Raw genomic sequence first — 25,769 nt, 5'->3', positions numbered from 1 at the left:
GCACATGAAAAGATGCTCAACATCACTCATCATCAGGGAAATGCAAATCAAAACCACCGTGAGGCACCACCTCACACCTGTCAGAATGGCTAAAGTTAACACAAGAAACAACAGGTGCTGGCGAGGATGCGGAGGAAGGGGAACCCTCTTGCCCTGTTGGTGGGGATGCAAACCAGTGCAGCTGCTTTGGAGATCAGTATGGGGGTTCCTCAGAAAACGAAAAATAGAACTACCCTACGATCCAGCAATTGCCCTATTAGGTATTTACCCAAAGGATATAAAATACAGACTGGGAGGGGTACATGCACCCCGATGTTTATAGCAGCGCTACCAACAATAGTCAAACGACGCCCAAAGTCCATCAACTGATGAATGGATAAAGATGGGGTGTATATATATACAATCGAATACTACTCAGCGATCAAAAAGAATGAAATCATGCCACTGGCAGCGATGTGGATAGAGCGAGAACGTATTATGCTAAGTGAATAAGTCATCAGAGAAAGACACATACCATATGATTTCATTCATGTGTGGAATTTAAGAAACAAAACAGATGAATATACAGGGAGGGAGGAAGAGAAGAGAGTTTGGAAACAGACCACAAAAGACTCTTAACAATAGAGAACAAAGTGAGGGCTGACGGAGGGAGGTATGTGGGAGACGGGCTAGACAGATGGGTGAGAGGTACTAAGGAGGGCAGAGTTGTGATGAGCACTGGGTGTTGTATGTAAGTGATGAATCACTGTTAACTGACATTTAAGTTAAAAATAAAAGTAATATCAAGTAAAGGCCTATTACAGGGAATTAAAGGAGACATAAAGAAGTATTAAAACAAGGTCCATCCCCAGAAGGCCTTATATTCTACATAAATACATACATGCATGTATGTGTGCAGAACAGAAATGCATAGAAGAAAAAATGAAACGGTGTCTAAAGTCCAGGACTAAAAGTAGTAATATTTAAAGGGCAGAACAACATACAATTCTTCTGAGACAGGAGCTGGGCTCCTTGTGTGATGGCCACCTGTTGCAGACAAAATGGCCCACGTGCTTTCACGAGCGCGCAGCCCAAGCCCTGTGACTGGGCCCCAGAGGGTCCCCATGACTGCAACTCACGCACCCTCCAGAGAAGAACACGCACCCTGCTCGCCTCTTCAGTGGACTGTGAACTCCACGAGGGGAAGCGCTCTCTCCCACACCACAGACACCTCAAGGAGAACACGGGCCTTGGGTACCAAAGGTTCCCCCCAGTAGTTCCCAAAACACTCCCAACTTTGCCCACTGAGAACCATGATGATGGTTTAAGACACCTCGAAGGTCAAATCCTGGGAACTATGACATCACAATTTAGAGGTTTCAGAAGAAGGACTTAAGACACTTGAGCAGAACACAGAATCTTATTTCCAAAGTGGGAAAAATAACAAAGGTCACTGATATTGAAACTGAATTTAAAAATTTAACATCTCAAAAAGAAAACCTAGCTTAACAGAATTCTGGTGTCCCCAGATAGGTTTCTCCTGCTTGCTTTTCCTATTTCTAGTATACAATTAATGGTTTTCAAATTACAGAAAAAAGAAGTATTATGAGAGGAAGTAGGGTGGGGGGCCATCTTTCCCACCACCAATGAGCAGCTGTGAATAAGACTGAGGGGAAGTCCTCACTTTACAATTTTCAAAACAATACAATTTTTATTCTACTTTATTTTCCTACATATTCCTCAAGGGAGTAACTTCAAATAAGATTAAAATGAACCAATTATTCAAGGATTATGACTTCAGATACATTTTAAAACTTATTTTTAAAACATCAGCAAACCGGAGTTTCAAAGTTAGGATGCGTTCATCGATCTTATTAAGGCTAAGAAAAATCCATTTATGATATAAAATATGAGCTCCAAGTGGGTAAACACATGGAATATAAGCACAGTAATCACAGCTTATAAGTCTTCTTAAAGAGCATTTCAAACCTTCCATTTGTGTTACTAGCTAATAAAATGGGTGAGTCGACTTAGGTATAAAGGTCAAAGTCACCAGGTAACTAAGACCCAGTCAAATCATAAGAAATACAGGTTAGCAAATACCAGCAGCAAATAAATAACTAATCCTTATAAGCAGCAGTGTATTCAGTAACTTTACAAGTCCAAGGTGGTTTCCTTTGGGAGCAATGTCTATAAGCAATACATCGTACACAGTCAAAATCCTTGTACACCACTTCCTCCACTTCTGTTGTGTAGGATAAAGCCAAGGACAGGCCTAAGACATTTACACAGAAAACAGCAAATATTCAAGGCCTTGTTTTAATAAGTCACCTGATTATGGGGTGCTTGGATGGCTCAGTCGGTTAAGCATCTGAGTTTGGCTTGGGTCATGATCTCGTGGTTCGTGGGTTCAAGCCCCGCATCAGGCTCTGTGCTGACAGCTCAGAGCCTGGAGCCTGCTTCAGATTCTGTCTCCCTGTCTCTCAATCCCTCCCCCGTTCACTCTCTCTCTATCAAAAAACAAACATTAAAAAAATAAACATAAAAAAAACATTAAAAAGTCACCTGATTTTTTTTTTTTTTTTAGTTTATTTGAGAGAGAGAGAGAGAGACAGAGAGAGAGAGAGAGAGAGAGTGTGTGTGTGTGTGTAGGGGAGAGGCAGACAGAGGGTAAGAGAATTCCAAGCACTGTCAGTGCAGAGCCCCAATGTGGGGCTTCAACTCACGAACCTTGAGAGCATGACCTGAACCAAAACCAAGAGCTTAACAGATTCCTAAAAACCTCTTTATTCCCCCAACATCGGCACCAAAAATTCCTTACATGCAAATTTCTTAACTGCTTCACTTACACAAGGGAATCAACCAATCCCGCTTAGACTGCCCTAGTCAAAACTGGACCTCTGCCCAGCTAAATAGCCACACAGTTTAGACTATCAGATGAAAAGATTCAAGCCTCTGCTTCATTTTAGTGGGAACAAACCCCTGCATGGAAAGAACTATAGGATCACAGTTCTTGCTGCCAAACTTAGTGCCTGTTTTTATTGGTAATCGCTTCTGCCTGGAATGGAAAATTTCAACTTTATCTGTACCTATTTGAGGACAAGTTATTAAGAAAAAAAGGTGTGGCACATGTCTTGCCTTGGACCCAATCTTGCCAACCTCTCAAAATATGTATATTTCTTCTCCATACATAAAGGGGTGCCAGGGAGAGAGAATAACATCTGAAAACGCCACAGTATTAAGTATGTGAACTTCATATTAATAAGAGAATATCACCTTTTCAAATAAAAAGTTTTCTTAGCAACTTAAAGAAGATCTAGGCTTGACTGACTCACACACAATGAACTGCATGCCACAAGGAAAGAGGGAGAAAACAGTTTTTATGTGAAATATGACAGGAGTTACAATTGTGTTTCTAGGAAAAAGTGAAAGATACGAAGAGGGAAGCTATACTAAGAAATTCTATTATTGATAATGCAAATAAGCCCAGATTACTGTTCTATGTGTTTGAAATACTTTGTAATAATTTGAAAAACAAAATTAAGCCCTAACAGTGAAGTAATTTACAACTGGGACAGAATAAAAGCAACGTTAAGAACAAATGTGACATATGGGCTTAGAACCCCACAAGTCTGCACCTCTGTGAACAGCAGGGCCTCCTGAGCCCTACCGAGCGTTCTCATCACCAGGGGAGCGGGTTCCTGTGCAGACTCTGGCTCTGTGGGGACAGACAGGAGCCCGAGAGCCTGCAGCGGCACCCGGCTCTGGTGACGGGGGAGTGCCGGCCGGGGGGCACAGGGGGCACAGCACTTGCGAACAGAGGTCTCTGGTTACGCGCCTGGAATACAACTGTGTCCCCAATAGTATCAACCTATTCAGGAAGTCCACGCTTTGTTACGTAACATAGATTAAGCATTAATGAGGCTAGAAAATTGTTTACCTAAGGTTTTAATCTGAAGTCAAATAAAACTCCATGCTGAACGCTCATACCGAATGCTAGAGTCGTACTTAACCTCTTAATATTAACAGAGTCTTGATTACTCAGTCTGAAAACCTTTCTCAAGAGTAGTTATTCTTTGCTCGGGGAATGTGCTTTATGCAAAAGATATTTTGCCTGAAGAAATAAACAATTAATATTCAATAATTATGTACATATTTAACAGAATTCATTTCCAGAAATGTGGCTGACAGAAGTGGGTGGTTTTCACGTTACTTCTCAAAGTAAAAAATTAAACCTCCAGTACTTTTCATACTATCACCCCAAGTTAAAAACAAGACATCCGAAATATCAAAACCGGCTGCCCCTTAGTACCATTAAAACAACAACAACAACAACAACAACAAAACAACAACAACAACAAAAACCCAGACAGAGGGCACCTGGGTGGCTCAGACAGTTGAGTGTCCAACTTCAGCTCAGGTCATGATCTCATGGTTTGTGGGCTCAGGCCCCACACCGGGCTCGCCAGTCAGCGCAGACCCTGCTCTGGATCTTCTGTCCACCCCCTCTGCCTGCCCCTCCCCCACTCAGGCACACACTCTCTCTCATTCTCTCAAAAATGAATAAACACTTAAAAAAAACAAAACAGGCACATTCTCAATGGAGAAAATCAGGATAAAAGACAGACTTCTAGTTCCATAAGTAACTTTCAACTCCCCCATTTTTTTTGTCTTACTTGGAGACCTTACTTTGAGAATTATTACAAGAACCTCCTTTCTGGTCTCTATGTCTTGTTTGTGCCGCTCAAGAATGCTCCCCCTTCTCTCTTTTTTAACAAATTTATTATTTATTTTGAGACACAGAGTGCATGCTTGTAAACAGAAGAAAAACAGAGGGAGGGAGGGGGGGGGGGAGAGAGAGAGAGAGAGAGAGAGAGAGAGAGAGAGAGAGAGAGAGAGGATCCCAAGCAGGCTCCACACCGTGAACACAGAGCCCGACGTATGCCATGAAATCACAAACCGAGAGGTCACGACCTGAGCCGAAATCAAGAGTCGGATGCTGAACCTACTCAGCCACCCAGGCGACCTCTTCTTAGAAGACTTCTGTGGGTTCCCAAATGCCCTCTTCAGAGACAGTGTAGGGTCTCCCAAGTCTACCTCCAGGACGTAATTTTGGCCTAAGTCCTGCCGCACCTGCCCTGCGACCTCCTCTCCAACCACGCTAGGGTACGCGCTGGGCATGGCCTGCAAGTTCCTGCCTCCATGCCTTTGCTCGTGCCACTTCCTGCAGCTGGAAAGCCACTTTCCTTCCACCCTCCCAACCGCCGCCTGTCAAAAAGCAGATCCTCCTTTCAAAGCTCAAACACTACACCCTCCAATTAGCCTTCGGGCAGCCCCCAAACGCAGCCTCTGGTGCACACTTTGTCCAGCAGGGCCCTTAGCACACATTGCCAAACACGGAAAGCGTGCATGTGGTTCCCCTTCCCTGCTGCAATGCAGGCCACGAATGGCACCTTGCTCCTCATTATAGACATCCCACCCGTTACAGTGCTCGGTGGATATACAAAATTTTTAAAAAATTGAGCTACATGGAATGTTTAGCTCTGAAAATGGGAAGTGGGTAAAAAAAAAAAAAAGAACTTTTTAGTTTAGAAAATATTAATACACCAGCAACTGGGACTACAAATAACATGAGCTTAATCCCTACTGGGCTAGGTGTGCAAAAATAAAACTAGGGAGAGGAGAAAGACGGCCAAGGGTGTGTGCCTTTTCACCTTCTTCTCCCAGAGGCTAATAACGTGCTGGAGGCACCTGTCTTCTCTCCCGAGTCGGGGAGGATCACACGGTCTTCTCTCTAACGTTAGCTGCGCCTGAGACAGCTCCCGGAGTCGGGGCTCCCTCCCTGTCTACAACCCAACGCAGACTGGATTTGTCTGTCTAACAGCAGGTAGAGCCGTACACAAAGGCCAGCCAGGATTCAAGGGACAATCGTCCAGGTGTCAGACACGGAAAGTCTTTGACTCAAACAACACAGACGTTTGCTCAGTGTGAAAGAAGACACGTGTCACTGCCGTCGGAGTAATCTCCTCAGGATTTTGAAGAAAACTGCAATGTGTGTAAAAACCGAACAAGGTATTATTTTTGGAACACCCGGGATTTTGTATTATTTACAACATGGGTGCCCCTCCTGGTGCTTTAAGATTCAGTTCTATTAGGTCTCCTATTTTCTCAGGCATTATCTTAGCATCAAAGGTCATGTAATTCATCGATCGGTTCACAGATCACGCAGCGGTGCTGGAAGAGGCACCCCGAGGCCCGGCTCTCCGTCACCCGAGCGGCTCAGCTGTGGGACGCTCGCTGCGATTTGTATAAACGCACCGACACCCAAGACTCTAATGTGATTTGGGCCCAACAGTGTCTTGAGAGAGAAGAGGGACACAGCCAAGGGGAAGCTGAATGAACGCTCCGCAAAGATGCCCTACTGTGTATGACTTCTAACTGCCCATCTTGTACACACGCTGAAGAAGGCAAGCAGCCACAGAGAAAGGAAGAATGGGACAGAGGCAGCAACTCCAGGACACGTGCACAGCCATGACGCGAAAGTATGTGACCGACAGGTATTCACTTGGGAACCATGAGGCTGACCTGCTACACCCCCTCAGCTGAACTTTGAGAGTGGGTTTTCCGCAGCCACAGCCACCACCCCCACTCCAGGGGCAGCAGCATTCGGAGGAAAGCCAGATTCAGCTCCTGTGTAACAGACACCGGAAACCAAAAGAACTAGGAAAGTTGTTTAGGTCCATTCCCACCAGGAACCTCTGTCCGCATAACTGCGCTGAATGACCCAGTAAGGACAGAAGTCCCTTCAACAAAGTTCAAGACGAAACAACCGGATCCTTTAAGCTGGGCGCTGTCCTTCACCGCCCCCCCCCCCCACCAGTTTTTCAAAGAAAACAGTTCTTCCCAAGACACATGATAAGAAACAGGTCATTTCTTCTCACACAGGTTCGGCACGGTTACAAACGGAAAATAATCCCATACTGCGCATGTCAGGTAGTATTTGGGGTAGACAAGGAAGAAGACCCATTTTTAGGTGTTTCTATGCACTCTCTACGGACATTACCTCATTTAAACTCTCAGAACAATTCTAGGGGCTAGAAGGATCACCCATTTTACAGACACAGATGTTAAAAGACGGGAGACTGAATAATCTGCCCAAGGCCCCAGAGCAGGCAGGTGCCAGAGGAGGCAAGAGCCATCACTCTGCTTTCAGGCACAGCAACAGCCAAAGGTGTGCCAACATTTTATAAAGATTGCAGCATCTATAAAATTCTCGCACAAAGAAACACCATTTTAGGGAAAATCATTTTTGAATGCTTGTCAGGATTTGACCTGACAGCTCAAAGCAGACTGCACAGTTAGAAGAGATTATCAAGTGCTACAGTTACCGGTAAGGCCAGGAATAGAACACAGGTCTGATGACCCCCGCGCCAGGCCCAATCAGGCGCGTTCTTCTGGATGCTGACACCCTTCTGAAGTTTCAAGTCAGTTGAGAAGAGCAAAGAAATGAGTTAATAATTCTGGGACATAGAAGAGAATGTAGAAAGTATCTAGATTAGATGCATTTGATATAAAGAGAGGCCTGACCATATGAAGACTTCTACCAAGGAAGTTCTGAACCAAGGAATTTTCTCATTTTTTGCAGCAAAAATGAAAAATAACCTTTGCCCTCCCCTCCCTAGGAGCTGTGAATGATTAGCGGGGCTATGCTGATAATAAGGAAAATACAAAATGGGTGCCTCTCTCCCAGGTGATCAGGGTACTTCTAGATCTACCCTACCACCAAACTCCTCCGGTTCTAGGCAAAAAGACAGCGGAACACCAGCAACGTTTAGCCAAAGTCAGCCATGACGCACCCTCCAGTGCTGCCAACAACTGTCCCGTTAGTGGCCATGATCGCGCCCTGATGAGGAGGCTGGAAACAGGAAGGCTGCTGGGTGCCAGAGGAGGAGAGAGGAGAGGAGCCACAAGGCTGGGAAACAGGGACGGCGGACAGTGATGGGGAAGGGTCTCAGGACAGAGGCACCTGGAAAAGACCAGCGGACCGGCTCAAAAGGCTGGTGTACCAACAACTTCTCTGTGGGCGGGGACAGACGACTTACCGAGTTAGACATCATCAGTAAGGATAAGGGACAACCAAGAGTAAGGGGGGAAAAAAAAGATTAGAAGCCTCTTACCCAGGCTAAAAGTCATTCAGATTTGTCTTCCACTAGAGATAAAAAGCTAGACAGAATTGCCTGGTGTTTCCAAATGGTGGATGGCAAATTTTAGATTAGATGCTTAATCTTGCTATTACAAGTTTATTTTTTAGAACAGAAAGAAAATAATTGTCAAGCCATATCTTGTATTAAATTCCTCATGGTTTGCAACTTCTAGCAGAGCACAAGGAGACAGAAAACTGCAGTGGGGAGGTCACAATCTGGCCTACTGCGTCCGGCCACAGCTACTCACGGACCTTATGGCTGCTCCAATTCGCCACACCAAAATTCTCACCGTTGGGTAAAACATTTTAGTTTTATAAAAGTACATATCAAACTTTAAATGACTGAAATCCGCAGAAAACTTAAAGGTATTTTTTTACTGTTCCACATCAAATACTTCTTTCCAATTTGTTCCAGGAAGACCCATCCCCGCCCTCCAAAAAAGTTGATTATATAGATTGATGACAACATATACTTTAGTTCAAGGTCTATAAACAGTTCTTTTTTTTTTTTTTTAACCATTCTCAAAATGACCATCTCACCATATTAAGATGTAGAGTAAACATTAAAAGTTCAATGTCATTATGATTGGTTGATGCAAACCACCAATTTACACAAGGCTATACTTGAAATGTCAGACCTTTCTTCCCTCTTATAAGCTACTGCTGCTCACATAAGGCACCGTACAGAAAAGGTGTCTAGAAAAAGTTCATTAAAGCAAAAACAAAACAGAACAAACCCTCAGAATAAAACAATCAAAATCGAATAAGAGGAAATCAATCAATCAACAACACCCAATTCGAAAAATACCAATCAAACCAAACTAAAACAACCCACCCACTTCTATAATGGATACTCTTCACCTATCTCCTCATTCCCCTCAGGGAGGGTAGGCATGAAGTGAAAGCAGCTCAGTGGCTAAATATTCACCCTCCACCCCCAAGTCCTAAGAAGCACTTCCGGTTACTAGGCTCTACCTAGGCCACAGACACTGGGACTTGGCTGGCCCTACCCCACTCCTAGCCTCTCCTAGGACTCACCAACCACTCCCCCTGAATTCCACCTGTAGGGAATTTAGGTAAATGAGACCAAATCCCTTACTAGTATTCTGTTCATACAACCTCCCTCTGAAGTTTCCTCAGCAAATCTGCCTACCCCAAGTTTAGCAAGAGACAGGGCTCTCAGCTTTGTGAAATGTCAAATGAATCTGTAAAAGCCTCACTTAAGCAATTTATAAGAATCCTTGTATATGTATCTGTCCAATGAACAGTGCCAAGTTTTCAAAAAATTATTTATTTATTTAAGTAATCTCTACATTCAATGTGGGGCTTGAACTCATGACCCCAAGATCAAGAGTCGCACTCTCTTCTGACTGAGCCAGCCAGGTGCCCCCCAGAAGTGCAAACTTTTAAGGCTGCAAAAACTAAAGAGTTAAAACTACTCTTCAAAACATAATCAACATTAAAGAAAGAAAAGGTCCCAACAGAATTCAAAGCATAGTGAGCCACAGACCTTTTCATTCTGTTGTTTGGTTGAAGACTGGTCAATAACCAAATCCAACTGGCGGTAAATGACATTTCCTATTTCAGCCACTGTATTTACAATTAGATGTTAATAGCTCAACATCCCAGACAACCCCCCAAGTGACCCTCCGTTGGCAAAGACCTTGCTGTTCTTACAAAGGAAGTCCACTTTCTTCGCGGGGGAGAAGCATAATCTGTCACTTTACTATATGAAATCAGAAGCTAAACTAAAAGTGAAGGAAGTAAAATGATGAGGACTCTAGTGCCAGCCAGTCTGAGCACAGCGCAGGGTTAAAGGAAACCATTTCGTAAGATCAAGTGCGGAGAAGCAGTAGGGGCAAAGAGGAAAAAATCAAGTTACATAAAGTCCAATTGTACTCACTGTTTCCTTATTGGGAAGCAGCTCCTTTCTAATTCTGAAGAAGTTCTTGCCGTACTGCCTGAGCCCCTTAACGAAGCGTTTCTGTGATAAAAAGAAACAACAAATGGGATGTAAAAACCAAAAACAAAACAGGATGTCAGCAAAGCAAAGATATCTGCAATCAGCAGAATAACAACCATAAAAGTCGGAGCTAGGGAATACTGACGAGGCTGGGAGACCATTTCAGCAGCACAGCTGGGACCCCCCCAGGGCCAGGGCAGGCCCCGGACTGCCTCATTCGAACCCCAATAGCACACACCAGACAGGTTTGGGAGAAGGACATCCTGGATGTGAGCCTAAGAAGCAATCTGCGCCCTCTGTGCCACAGTCTCCGCATCGGTCCACGAAGGTATAAACAAATACGCTTCGTGTTCCAATACAACAGCACAACTGCTTTGCACCCGAGAACGAAGCTTCCCAGAGTGTCGAGCAGAAGGGAGGGAAAAAGAAACCTGAAGACTTCCCCAAAAGGTCACCCTAGAGGGGTTAAAAGGCCCTTTCATCAATCCGAGGAATGCACCAAGAAGGCACCGATATCGCGGACGCCCACTGGGAGCCCGCACCCCCGCTGGCCTGCCCCGCCATCGCCGTCATTAAAAGCCACTCCGAGGCACCAAATAAAGAACCATCAGCACCCCCTCCTTCCTCCGACGCTCCCCACCGCCCCTCCACCCCAGCAGTCTAGAGACTTTCACTTTGTCCCATTCCTTCCAGGCAGCCCCTCCCCGCCCCAGTAGGGGCAGCTCCCGGCTCCCCGGCCCCCCACCTCCGGGCCCCGGGCCTGGGGCTCGCGGCTGGCGGCCGGGTCCCGCGCGGCCAACCCCAGCGACACTTCCCGGCCGGGCGGCCCCGCAGCCACAGGTACGCCGCGCCGGCCGCACTCGGGGTCCGGGGCGGCGAGAGGCCGCGCCTGTCACTCGGCTCGGGCTCTGGCTCCACAAAGCGCAGGGCGGAGGCGGCCGGGGCGGCTCGGCGTGTGACCGCGGCGGGGCCGCGCGGCGCGGGGCGCGGGGGGCGCGGGGCTGGGGCCGCCGCCGCCGCCGCCGCCGCTGCCGGGGGAGGAGGCTGGAGCGCGGCGCGCAGAGCCCGGCGCGGCCGCGGGCGGCTGCAAAAGGCGGCCTGGATCGCCGCGCCGCCCGCCGTCCCCGCGCTCCGTCCCCGCCCGGCCCCCCGCCCGAGGCTCCGCGGCCAGAGCCTCCGGGACCCAGGCGCTGGTATCTCGGTTTCCTCCCCCCGAACAGCAGGAGTAAATCCAGGCAGCCAAAGCGCAGAAACTTCCTCCCTACCGCGGCGAGCGCGAGCGGAGGGCACCCGCGGGGCCGGGGCCCGGGGCCGGGCCGCGCCACCACTCGGGACCCTTCCCAGGCCGCTCCGTCTCCAGTCGTCCTTCCGGGCGGGCAGAGTCAGCGGCCCCACCGCCCCCGGGCTGCGAAACAGGGGGCTGGCCCCGACGACCCTCGCCCGTCCCTTCCGGCCCGGGATTGTGGGCGGCCGCTCAGCCGGGCCCAGGCATTAGCCTGCACCTCGCAGGGCGCCGTTTCACAACTAAATCACCGCGGAAGCTTCCCAGCCAATAAATCACCTGCCCACCGGGAGGAGAGTCCCTCCCACTCCCGGTGTTTGAGACCAGTCGGGCAAATTCAGTGAAGGGCCAGACTTGGCCTGCAAGACCGACCTGCAACCTCCTACTCCATTCCTGGAGGCTCTGCATTTTCAGATTTCACCCCCTTTCTAAGATATGACTCATCACTGTCAGTTTTCAGTATAATCTGTACAGTTCAAAGGAAAAAAAATCTGTCAAGGCACGAGAAAGAAGCTCTCCTCTAAGATGAATCAGAGTGACCTCTGTTACTTGTAGGATCAACAAGCATCCTGGGCTCTGTGCAGAGCATCTCCTCGGGATGCTGCCAGGCAACGAGCTGGCCCTGCCCTCAGGGAGCTCCAGGCGGGCTGGCGGGCACACAAGGGAAGGGATCAATCTCTGGGGCCTCAGAAAAGCAGCAGAGGGACAAAGGGCTCTGGGTGGGACTAGGAGAAGGAAGCAACTTACTCTGCTGACGACTTACAGGAAGTGACAAGGAAGAATGAGCCTGTCAGGTGGGCTCCAGCAGGGCTTCAAGCAAAGGAGTCAGTCAGGAAGGGCACAGAGAACATTCTGGGAACTGCAAGGAGGACAGGGTATACAGAATGGAGTGCCAGCAGATAAGACTGAAGAGGGAGGAGAGGATCAGGTTGCAGAGAGCCTTCGAGCCAGGAGCCAGGCTGAAGAGTCACGGTGCTAACTGTGGGCCAGCAGAGAAGTCAGAGCATGTGTGGTCCACGAAAGGACTGGGGAAGGACTGCTCCCGTGGCAGTGTGGCCTACGTCATGGAGTGGGGACAAACTGGCTGCAAGGCAGAGACCAGTTACAGAGGCTAGTGAGATAAACTAACTCGGGTGGGAGAGGAGGAGGGCCAGAACTCCACCTCAGCCACCAGGATTAATGCTTCTTAATCCACTCGAAGTATTTACTGAGCATCTAGCACTGGGAGGAATTATGTTTTAAAGGGGGCCGCCACAGACCTTTATTAAAACTGTGATTCATTTTTAGGAGGTAAGATAAATGTGTGTGAAGCCATTACAGAACCACCTGAGGCTTCATTCGGCTGAGCACAAAGTAAGTAGTGAAGCACAACTCGTCAGTGCAGCGGGGAACGAGGAAAAGGGACGGGCTCTCGTAGTCCGGAATACCTTCGCCAGGACAGGGAGACAGGCCAGACCACGAAGAACCAGCAGCATTTGCACAGGTGGAGGAGGGTGGGAAGGCCCGCCATGAAACACAGAGGTGGAGAACGGCAAGTGGGTTAGAGGAGAGGGAGAGGATACACAAAGTTCAGGTGGGTGACCTGGCAGCGTGAGTCAGAGGGAGGAAGGCCAGGACTATGCAATCTGAATACAAGCCCGATGCCAAAGGACGTACAATAGGCTCACGCCAGGAGAGGCTGGCACAATGAAGGCAGCAGCTGAGAGAGACATCGGGGTAACGTGGTAGAGCTGGGAAAACCTGAGTTCAAGTCTGGATTCTTCTACTTGTTAGGATGTAATCACCAAATATTATCTATTCAACTAACGGTTGTTAAGTACCTACTATGTGCCAGGAACCTCACATGTATTAATTCAAAATCCTCACAACCTAGAAGGAAGTACTATTATTATCTCCATTTTCCAGAAAAGGAAGCTGAGGCACAGATGGTTAGGTAACCAGACCAAGGTCACCTAGCCCTTCAGAGGCAAAGGCAGAATGCAAATTCCACGTCCCGCAGTGCGATTCTCTCTGTAACATGGAGGTAAGAGTCTACAGAGGAAGCCATTTTCGGCCATGGTACCACTGCATGTAACTCTGCCCTTTCCTGTTGGCCCCAACATCAAATCACCAAGTCCTCGGCGTTCAAAGCCCTCCTTTCTTACCACTTCCAGTGCTACTCCCAGGCCCAGCCCTTATCCCTCTTTCCTACTAGCTACGCTATTAACCCGTCTCCCCCATCTGGCCATCTATAAGCCTCTGCCAAGGAGTTTCTCAAATCCACACATTTCGTCTTGAGTCCCATACTGTCTTGCCCCCAAGCCCCTACCTAAAAAAACAGCTCCTTAACCTCTTCAAAATGGTGTTTACACCCCTTAACCCTTAAGTCAAGACCCTCCAGGATCCTGTCTCTGCCTACCTTTCCAACCAGATGTCCAATAATGCCAACTGGCCCGTACTGCACCCTCTGTTGAACTCCAGACTCTGGGGCATCTTTATTACTTCTCTCCACAGCCTACCCAAGATGCTTTCAGTTTACCTCAAACCCAAGCTCAAGTCCCTCCCACTCGGACACAAAACTTGCCTGACCATTCGATCCCATTCACCCGGCAGCTGTTTATTTGTAGAAGGCTTCATGTACACACAGAGTCCAGAAGCCCCGAAAAGACAGGAACTGCATCTTCTAACACTTTGCCTCCCTATAGCATTAGGCAGGTGGAGCTCGCATGTTTTGGATGCGAGGTGAAATATGCCGTGAGATGACGAGGGCCTGGCCTTGGGTGGTCAAGATGGAAAGAGACTTTAAAAGCCAAAGAATCCGTCCTCAACTCGAACAACAGAGTTGACCTTTTTGGCTCCACGACACCAAACTGTCCTGATTTTCCTCCTATCAGGAGGCTTACTTCTTTGCCCAACTTCTAAATGTTGGAGCTCTTCCCAAGGCTTTGTTCTAGGCTTTCTGGTCTCCAAACCCCCTCCTAGTGGGAATGTCACTGCCCCACTGGTCTTCACTATCACCCGAGATTCTCCCTAGTATTTCTAAGGCTCAATCATGGTCCAAGTCCAGCGGGAACACTTGCTTGAATGTCTCATAGATATTTCAAACTAACTACTTCCAGAAATATGAATTTGCCATCTGGTGGTGAACACAGACCACCACTGTCCATGTGTTATCAATGACTGTGCCATCAAGTGCAAAAGCACCATTGGCCCCATTTAAAAAAAAAAAAAAAAAAAAAGGAAGAAGAAGAAGAAAAAAAGGAAGTAAAAGCTTCATGTGGCCTGTACTGTTACTTCTCTATGGAAAGCCACAAGGCCTCAAAACTGGCAAAACATCTGCTTCTCAGAGACCAGCCTTTACCTTGTGGTTTACCAGAAATGTAGAGTAGCCTTTAAAATCGAAACAAAGCCAACCCACTCAGAGTAGTCAAGGATGAGAATAGGTCAGTGTGTTAAGTGGGTTTCTGAGGCCTTAGGCTCTTTTCCCTCTATTAATTCATCTCTCTTCAAATGAAGACCGTGAAGGTTTTCGGGCTTTAATTTAATAATTAACACTGCTGACTTCAAAAAAACAGACAGGTACCATAAGCCTCTAAGTGAAAAGTCACAGGCACCGTCAGCCTCCTAGTAGTTGAACTGAAATTCAGCATGTGCAGCGCTGAGCTCCAACCCCTCATGCGCTATTGCTATGCCCGTTAGCTTTTGTGTCCCTGGCGGGGTGCACAGATAGCAGGCTGCTGGTGTGCAGAGGGTGAGGGCCAAAAGACTGCTCCTCCACGGGGCAGTAACTCTGGCTCAGTCGTGGCTCTGGGGGCTGAGCAGCCCTGCTGCTGATGCTCCGCAGGCTCGCCGTCCGGGCCCGCTCGGCCCTGGGAGCCCAGGGTCCGGGGGTGCCGGCACTTGTTTCTCTGGCGCTGCTTGTCTCCAATCAACCTGCCTGTGCATTCCTTGGAAGCACAAAACAAGTCCTTTTCTATTTTTGAACTCCAAAGCCAGATGAGATCCAAATATAAATATAAATTTATTTACGGCAAGGAGGCCGTCCTTTGCTTTGTTTCACAACTTAGTTTGCGACTGGGCTCCGGTTTTTATTCCTTTTATTTACTGAAATAGATTTTGACAGGTAACACTGTATACATTTAAGAGGTACAATATGTTAATTTGATGAATCTATATATTGTAATAGGACTGCCATTGAGTGATAAGTAGCACCTCTATCGTGTTACATAATTATGCTCCAGTTTATAGACAAATTGCTACAGTTTCCTATTATTGAGCTGAAACTTCGTCTCACCACCAGGAGTTACCTACTTATAAGTTCCCGGCAGAGAACATTTAACCCCTGGTTTTTAAAAAGCGAGCTACCTGAGTGGGAAGGAGCTAAATGGGTGATAGGTCCTAAGGAGGGCACCTGTGATGATGAGCACTGGATGTTATAGGGAAGTGATTAACCACTAAACTCTATACCTGAAGCCAATTTCCCCAGAATTTCAATAAAAACTTGAAATTAAAAAAAAAAAGAAAGAAAGTGAGTTACCTGAACTTAGTACTTACTGTTACAAACTTGGGTTTTCATAGAATCTGCAACACAAAACTCTATTTCTCATTCTTAGTAGAATGGAAGAAATCTGAGGCCTAAACTCAGAAATCCTAGGATCTTGTCTGCTCCGTAAAGAAAATTTTGATAAACAAGATATAATTAATAGGAATTAACTTTTTTGAAACAGGAGATAATTAGTAAGAATAAGTATAACTGGGCCCAAGTGCAGCAACATTCTCTCTTACCACAAAGCCAGATGTTCAAAATGTTTCTGAGCCTGCCCCACGCCAAAGCCTCCCAAGCCCTGTGCCCTGGCCTGCCCGCATGCTGGTCCTCTCCACCCTTAGGGTGGCAGGGTGGGCCTAGGGCTGGCAGCTTCATCGTTATGTGTCAGTGGTATGAAAAGAGTAGGGCAACACCACGCTACACCACAACACACACGGAGCTAACACGGGGCAGTGCGACAACATGCCAGGCGCTGTCTAGAGGGCTCCTCGTGTGTGGACTGACTTAAACATCTCAACAACCTTACGTCAAGGCAGGGGTTACTGATGTCTCCATTTTACAGATGGGAAAACTGACCATACGTCAGCAAATCCTTGAACCAGGGCGGGCGAGTCAAGGTGACAAATGTGGACAACTGGGGAGCCTCAGGGATGGGGTGAGGGCTAAGAATGGAGTCAGGCACAGGGTGTGGATCAGGGGGGCGAGAAGAGTCCCTTGACTGTGTTTATATTTAAAGATTTAACCGTTTTCCCCAAGTCTATAAATGGACACGTACAGGCTATACTCTCCTAAGTCAACTTATTCTTGCCTCAATTTGCTCGCCTTTTAAACTGGCCATAAAATACCTGCCCCACCTATCTCAAAAACATTACTCTGCATATCAAGTTGGAGAGCGCACAGAAGTGTACTGGGCTGGGAGTACGTCTTCCAAAGACTAAGGTAAGGTGTGCTCATCTCTCTTGTCTGCAGGGGAAACTCCCAACATGGCTCATCTCAAGTGCTGGTTCTGACCTGTGTCTGCAGCAGAGAAAGAAGCAGGAAGAGAGGGCTATGCTACAAAAATGGCTAAAAGATAACTCTGCATTAACCCCTGGCTGAGAGCTTTCAAAATTAACTCCCTCTGGTGAATTTTAACTAGTGTATCACAGTCAGAAACTCACCAGGATTTTAGAGAAGCCATTTCTACTCCATCCTCTTACATAACTGTTTGGAAAACACTGTAGGTATTAAAATGATTCCCACTGTGAAAATGGCTCCTTCTGCTCTACCCTGTTTTCTGCACAAAATTTTATGTTAATAACTTACTGGTTCCCAGGGGACTGAAGAGCAGGGAGATCTGCAAGTAAGCAAACTACAGCCCTCCCCCTTCCCCCCTCCTCTCCCCCCCCCCCATACAAAAATGCAAGTCCACGTGCCAGGCGGGGAGTAAGAGGAGTATGAACACGGCCCTTCCGAAGGGACAGAGCAGCAGCAGAAAATCGAAGATGTGTCCCCAGTGCGGGCCTGTGCGAATGCAGGGCAGGGTGAGAGAACACTGATGCCAAGCAGAAGACATGAGAGCCTTTCCAAACATCTGTGTTACGTGTTGCCTCTACCAGTTCACCGATGGCTCTTACTGACCAACCACTAGAGGGGAACCTATTGCATTCCATCCGTCCGATCCTGCTTGTTGCAGATTCCCATCACCTCATGTTCAAAACACGTTTCCTGCCGGAGACATACTACTGACAATGCTTTGACAAGTATCATTTCGTTTCTGGTTTTAAATACTTAATACATTGAAGAAACGGTGACCTGAGTAAGGAGCTCCTTGTTCAATGAACAGTATCAGAATCCATTTGTCTGGGAGGAGACATGCCAGCAAAGCCCTGGTGGGCATTTCTAGGGTTTCTAGTATGTGCTCCTGATTTCTGATGCCACTTTGGAAGTCTACTCTGAACTTACTAGCATTATTCCAGGATAGTTTATAGTTTCATTAAACTGGTTACCGGTGACCCTTGAAACAACGTGGGGATTAGGGACACTCGCACCCCTCCCCAGCAGTTGAAAAGCCATGCATGACTCCCGACTTCCCCAAAACTTAACTACTAATAGTCTACTACTGACCAGAGGCCTTACCAATAACAGTCAGTTAATGCATATTTTGTATGCTATATGTATTATTTACAGCATTCTTACAATAAAGCAAGATAGAAAAAAGCAAATGTTATTAAGAAAATCGTAAGGAAGGGGCACTGGCTGGTTCAGGGTCGTGAGTTCAAGCCCCACACTGGGCGTAGAGCTTACTTCAGAGAGAAAAAAGGAAAAAGGAGAAAGGAAAAAAAAAAATCTTAAGAAAAAAATACATTTATAGTACTCTATTAATCGAAAACAACCCACGTGTAAGCAGTCCAGTGCAGTTCAAACCTGTGTTGCTCAAGGGTCAGCTGTATAGTTTAAAAACAGCCAACAAGACAATAATGTAAAACAATAATCACATTTTTATGATGATTCTCAAATCTCTAAATCTTTTTTTTAAATGTTTATTTACTTATTGATTTATTTCGAGAGTGTGCACACATAACGCACACACTGGGGAGGGGCGGAGAGAGAGGGAGAGAGAGAATCCCAAGCAGGCTCCACATGACTCGGGGCTCAATCTCCCAAACTGTGTCATCATGACCTGAGCCAAAATCGAGTCGGGTGCTTAAACGACTGAGCCACCTAGGCATCCCTCCCCCGTATCTGACATCTTCCCCTACCTCAGACCTGCACCTATACTTTCTACTCAGAGTAATATCTTTCACAGACTCAGGACGTCACAATCTCAACGTGGAAATGATGGGTCCCAGCCCACATCCTCCTCAGTATACACTGCAATACCGGTGTCACTGGGGCCATTCTACAGATGGAGAAACTGAGGTTTAGGTAAATTAAGTACCTTGCCCCAATCCTACGCAGGAAGGGTGGAGAAGTAAATAAAGTTTCAAAATTGGATTAATTGCTTGGAATCCAGGTACAGAGAAAATTCTATTGTATCTACTCCTATCAGAGGAATTTAAGGGTACTGTACTTATAAAAAAATTTTTTTAAAAATTTTTTTAAATGTTTATTTATTTTTGAGCGAGACAGAGACAGAATGCAAGTGGGTTAGGGGCAGAGAGAGAGGGAGACACAGAATCCGAAGCAGGCTCCAGGCTCCGAGCTGTCAGCACAGAGCCCGATGCAGGGCTCAAACTCACAGAGCTGTGAGATCATGACCTGAGCTGAAGTCAGACGTTCAACCGACTGAGCCACCCAGGCACCCCCCCCCCAAATTTTTAAATGTTTATTTAGTTTTTGAGAGAGAGAGAGAGAGAGACAGAGCACAAGTGGCAGGGGGGCAGAGAGACACAGAATCGGAAGCAGGCTCCAGACTCTAAGCTGTCAGCACAGAGCCCAACAAGGGGCTCGAATTCACGGACCCGTGAGATCATGACCTGAGCCGAAGTTGGATGCTCAACTGACTGAGCCACCCAAGCACCCCAAAGGTGTTGTACTTAAAAAAAAAAAAGATCTAAAAAATGTTATATATACATTCTTGCTTTCTGAAGCAAAAGCCTGTGTCAGGGATTATATGCTATATACCCATGTTAAAAACTTGCTTACAAGACAACTTAGCTTAGAGAACACGGCTCTGCCCTACGTAACTCCACCTCCTAAACAGGTCACTCCCCCTCTCTCGGGGCTCCTGTGCGCCCCTGTGGGAGATGAGCCTCCGGGCCTTCTACCAGCCATAGAATCCTCAACAGTCGGTGCCTCTACTTCTCCACCACTGGGAGCCACAGTGAGGCAGGTAGCGTCTCTCCTACACAGAGATGAGAGGATGGCTGAACTCTCTAAACTAAGACCCTGTTAGGGCACCTGGCTGGCTCAGTCAGAGGAGCATGCAAATGTTGATCTCAGGGTCAGGAGTTTGAGACCCACAGAGGGTATAGAGATTACTTAAACAAATAATTTAAGTTAACACACACACACACACACACACACACACACACACACACACACACACACCCTGTTAATGGAGGACATGTCTTCTCAGCCTCTTACTTGGAAGTTCAGATGATTAGTCAAAGATACCTTTAACATTAAATAACTTCTAGTTTTAGCAAAAAAAAAAAAAAAAAAGAAAGACACCTGTTTCCCTGCCTCATCCCTAAAGATCTGATGGTACTTACAACAGAAACCCAAATCTGAGCCTGTCCATGTCTAAAAGAAGTCCTCTCTAGATCAAATATGGCAGCTGCTTAGCTGTTACACAGGTGTTCTCTTTCGTGTTCCTTTCCTTTCTAACCTTCCAAAGGCTGAAGAGCATAAGATTGAAAATGGGGGAAGGTCTAACATGATCCTGCCCTGATCCTTCTCCCTTCCTTCATTCACGAGTACTGTGATCATGAACAGCCTGGTTTCAATCGTGGTTCTATACATCCCTGCCCCTGCAAGATAAGCTACAGAAACAGAACACAAAGGGGGACTCAAGTGCCAGGTCCTAAGTTAATTGAGGCCAGCAAGAAGGGTCCAGCAGACTCCTTACCACCCCCACAAGCTGACTCCAGCTCATGTGCCCCAGAAACACCTACAAAAGCCAAGCAGCTGTCAGTCAGCCCCCAGTCCCTACCACATCTGTAATAATAGCACGATCAGAGAATGTTAGAGTTGGAAGGAAGCTTTTAGAGCATCCAGCCCTGGTCAAAACTCTCATTTCACAGACAAGGATCATATATTATTTAAAACAAAAACAAACTAAAACACACATTCCCACTAAGGCTTTATATTTGTGACAGACCGTATTGCTTGGCTCTGGCTCTCCCTCTCCCGACACCTGTCTCTGGAGCCCTGAGCCACCATATTAAGGAGCGTGGCTATCTTGACGCTATTGTGCCGGGGAGACCACACAGCGGGGGAGAGAGACGCCTCAGAAGTTCCAGCCATTCCAGTTCTCAGCCGTTTGAGTCCTCGTCCAGACTTGTGAGTCAAGGAACTTTCCAGGTGACTCTGACCCCACCTACCATCTGACTGCAACCTCACAAAGGCCCCCTCCGCTCCCCAAGTCAGAACCACACAGCTGAGCCATTCCTAAATTCTCATCCCACAGAAGCTATGACAGCTAATAAAATAATACTGCTGTTTAAACTTGAGGTAATTTTTATTGTTGGGGTGATGTGTTATGCAGGAATAGGAAACCACTACGAAATTCAATACAAAAACCACAAAATACTGTAACCTTCACGTTAGTCAACTATTACTTAAATGAACCAGTAAAGAACTTTGCAATTAGACTTCGTAAGACAATCTGCATGCCTTATCACTCTGTATAATATTCTGACGTAACACGGAGCTCTTATTACCTTACGATATGACACGACAGGATATATAGGATACTGAATACAGGAGAAAATCTGTCTACTACGAAACCTCTGGCGCCTAGAACAGCACTTGACACAAACAGCAGGGGATCAACAACCGCGGGCTGGATTTGTAAATGAACGTTATCTGTAGGTGAGCTGGTTTCGTCTTCCCATAACACTATTTGACTTGCCAGCCATTTGTTGACTTGACTCAACGCCCCCTGATGTGCGTTCACTGTTAAGCTTCCAACTCTCTAATTACTACCTACAAAATGGTTTGACACCAACTTTCCCGTGCGCTCAAACGTACGAGTCCCGCTACGGAAACCACACCATCCGGCTCCGTGATGTCAGCTCGTCACCCAGAGGGACGCCAGCCATTTTCTTTTCAACACACCTGGGCGTTAAACCTTTCCTGGGTGGTCTCAAGTGTCAGATCAAAGTTACTCCATTTCTTCACTCAAAGACCACATGCCCAATGGGAAAACGACTTCATGTGAGATGGTTTACGTAGCAACCGGGCCCACTAGCAAAGGCCCCTGAGCCCGCTTGTACGGCTTTGTCGATATGCCTCTCTGAGCCTACAGGATTATGTTGAGTACGTGGAAGTCCTGTCACGATTTCAGGCCTAACAAAGCACCGCTACGGGGTGAATCTCTTAAGTCACATGAGAACTGGCTAGTCAGGCAGCAGCCTTAACAGATGTAGCAATACTGCCAGACAAATACCTCTTGCCAATAATGGCTGCCCAGCTACACCCAAATTAAAAATAGCCCAACAGTAATAACAGAACCCAAATGGGCATCAGAGGCCCCTTCTTTCCCTGCCAAACCACCATAAAATTTCCACAAAAATGTCCCTGTAAAGTGGTTCATAAATAAGTCATTAAAAAGCAGAGCTCAGCACAGGAGGAAGGAAGAGGAAACTCAAAAAAGAAATGTGGCTTGTCTATAAGTTACAAGGGAAAAAAGAAGTAGAAATCTTTAGTGAGTAAGCCTTTTGCAAAAATGGTAACTAAAAGAGTCTAGATCTGTGGCTGCCCAAAAGAAACCGAATGTGAACCACAAATGCGAGCCAAATATGCAACTTTAGTTTTCCAAGGGTCAGATTTTAGGAAGAAATTGGTAAAATTCACTTTAATGATACATTTTAACTTGAAATATCCAAAATATTATCATTTCAACATGTAACCAATGTAAGGAATATTAATGAAATGTCTTACATTCTCCTTTTCCTACTCTGTCTGCAAAACCCAGTGTGCATTCTACACGTGCAGCACATCTCAAGCTGGGCTGGCACATTCCAGGTGCCCTACGGCCTTGTGCGGCTAGTGGGTACTATTACCAGCACAGGCCTTGCCTGAATGATCCTTCTTTGTTGTAAAACATTCAAACACCCAAAGCGCTAACAGTTTTCTATTAGGGAGGCAAAATACATATACTGTTAGAATCAGGGACAATGATATCATACATGTAGTCCTAAATTAAATACAATTAATAAAGGCTTGTTCTTTTAAATTAAGTGAAACCTGCCTTCCAGAAGAACGTAGCCGAAATCCAGAAGTTATTAATTATGATCTGTCCCTCTTCCCAAACAGGGGAAACTGTGGCCCTGACCAGCACTGGGGGCCCACTTCAGTTCCTGGGCTCCTGGACTTTGTTTCCCCTTCCTGACCACACGATAAGGGCCAGGGCTCCTCGCTGAACTTGTGCACTTTACACAATCTCCAAAAAGGGAGGGAAATCAATTATTCCTTTAGGAAATGTAGGGGAATGATGGGGGTTTGGGGGGGGAGAGGAGTGTATTTCAATGACAAAAGGCAAGCCTCGGTCATAAGGCAGAACCCTGTCTTAACCAGCAGTCATTGTTTTCTTTCTAGTATGGGCACCCCATTAGGTCACATGCTATCCCCACGCAGGATGGCTATCACAAGAGAGCCCCTCCAGGGAGGGTCCCACATCAGGGCCTGGTAATGGGCCCCACCACAAGGCTGTCTGGCGGCTTTTGTTTGGAACAATAGTGCTCCCGTGATACCTCACTCTTGCTTGGAAATATTGTTATTAAGGGAGCATGAACACAGCTGTGTGTAAATTACACAAACAGATTAGATCTGTATATTCATAAGGAATACAAACATACTAATAGCACATTTACATACACAGTGGGACGCACAGGGCTGCACGCAGAGCGGAGTTTGGTTTCCAAAGTATTTCCTTAAAGTTTCACAGAAAGATATGCTTAAGAACTGCTCAGGCTGCTAAGTCAGGCTGAGAGTCTTCTGCCCTGTGCAGAACGCCCCCCAAAATGAATTCCTCTTCATCCTCGTTTGCAATATTAGAATTTGAGATTCCATAAAGGAGAAACCTCAAGAAGAACTTTAAAACCCACTTTATAGCAAAAATCAATCAGCATGGGATAATTTTCACAGTTAAAAGGTTGCAACTACAAATGGGGGAGGGGTGCAAAAGAAAGCAGTGTGGGCGGAAGCAGAAAGTAAGAAGAATCTGGAAGTTTCAGAAGTAACCCGTCCTAAAATGACAGCTCTCCTGAAACACACGGGTGCAGACACGTACAAAGAGGAAGGCCCGCTTAGTACTTGTTAACACAACATATAGTAAAGCACGATCTTTGGATTCTTCAACTAGTTTTGAAAGATAGGGAGAAAAGCAATCAGGAGTGGATGCTTACTGTATTAAATCAAGAACACAGACACAAACATCAGGAAAGCTGGGCTCTGGGTCCATGCACGATTCTATCGAGGCTTCACAGATGACCCCGGGCAAGTAACTAAACATTGCCTGGGCTAAGTTCCTCATGGAAAGATTGCATCCCAAGTATCCTCATTAAAAAAACAAACAACAACCAACAACAACAAAAAAACCCCACTAACTTTTAAATTATTGAGGTTCCGGTAAAACAGAAAAATTTTTAAAAGAGTAATAATCCAACTAAGTAAGAATATTAACCTATACACGTATGGATAGACACATAATAACAAGCACCCTATCTATGGGCCTTAATTTTATTCTTCAAAAAATCTAACAGAACTCTCCAACTGACCCTCTTTCTCTTTTTTCTTGATACGGTTTGTATAAACTCCTGGTTTAAAAAAGAAGAGAAAAAAAAAAAAAGGTCCGTCTCTGAGGCGTGGGTTTACCGTGCTCACGGCTCCACCGATAAATCATCTCCCGATCCGGGCCTGGAAAAGCACGGCCACGGGTTGACTGCTCCAGCCCTGGGTTGCCAGGCAACCGACACAAGGGGGAAGTCTGAGAACCGCTGACAGATAGCCAAGTGGCTGAAACAACAGACTTCTCTCTGTCAAAAATGTGTTTCAGAGAGCCACTTCCCCACCTCTGCTCTCTGCTGAACACTACACGATTGTAACATCAAAATCAAAAGGCCACTGTAATAAAAACACACTTCCTGCTCGATTACTAATTGTTAAAAAGCTGCGGGGAGGCCGGGATCACACAGTGTATGGCAACAGAAATGTGAACCTGTAAATGAGATCAAGTCAGCGGCATGTGAGAAATCGGATCTAAATGCAGCACCGCAGCTTCCAGTCAGCAGCCCTGGTGCGTGGGGCAGATCAGCTGCCGGAGGAAGCACCAGGAAGAAAAGGAACGTTGAGACGTTCAAGAAAACGAGCCGAACGATAACTGAGAAGCCACAGGTCTACATTACTTAAGAACAAAACCAAGAACACTGTCAATTGTGTGAAACTCATTCTGGAGACAACAAAAAGTTTGCTCCTTCCGAACGCTCCAGCTCCGGCAAGGGGCCGTGCGTGTGCGTGTGCGTGCGTGCGTGCGTGCGTGTGTGTGTGTGTGTCTTTGGGTGCAGTGGGATTCCCTAATGCTGGACTATAAACTGGATTACAGCAGATCCTTCAGATAATGCCCGATGATACCATGTCTGAGGTCTGACAGTCTAATGCAACATGTTTTTTTAAGTAAGTTCTACCTCGACGCGGGGCTCGAACTCACAACTGTGAAATCAAGAGTCACAGGCTCTACCAACCGAGACGGCCAGGCGCCCCCGCTGCAACACTTCACACGTCTACTGTGCGCGCACCAAGCTTGTGGTGGTGTGCTGCCGCCGAGTATCAACTCTATGCAGCGTCCTTCCACGAAACCACTGTATTGAAACTGTCATCTGGGACTCCTTGGAAACTGACTCTGCGGGATTTGGAAGAGGCCAGCACTCCGAACAGGGTTCTTCACCTTTTTTGTGCCATGGGCACTTGTGGCAGTCTGGAAAGGCCTAACCTCTTCCAAAAAATGGTTGTAAATGCTTAAAATAAAATACATGGGATTACAAATAAAAGCAGTTGTATTGAGATCCACTTATCAAAACATTGAAAAATGTAAACAAACATACTTTGCTAGCAGGTTAAATAACAAGGTCACAGAGAGTTTTGTTTTCTTTTGTAGTACAGGCTCAGATTA

The 25,769-nt window shown here is 46.5% G+C and overlaps 1 protein-coding gene across 1 annotated transcript in view; it reads right to left on the bottom strand.

Moving 5' to 3' along the window:
• Window positions 1-25,769, bottom strand: part of RERE (arginine-glutamic acid dipeptide repeats) — a 422,698-nt gene that overhangs the window by 46,977 nt on the left and 349,952 nt on the right. Inside the window, 1 exon segment of the mRNA XM_053899022.1 lies at window positions 10,086-10,166. Coding sequence (XP_053754997.1) covers window positions 10,086-10,166 — 81 coding nt within the window.

The sequence above is a fragment of the Panthera pardus genome, unplaced genomic scaffold, assembly GCF_024362965.1.
Source record: "Panthera pardus isolate Hobbes unplaced genomic scaffold, ASM2436296v1 HiC_scaffold_11, whole genome shotgun sequence".
Lineage (NCBI taxonomy): Eukaryota > Metazoa > Chordata > Mammalia > Carnivora > Felidae > Panthera > Panthera pardus.
The sequence above is the reverse complement of the archived record's forward strand: the minus strand, read 5'-3'. Positions and strand labels throughout refer to the sequence as shown.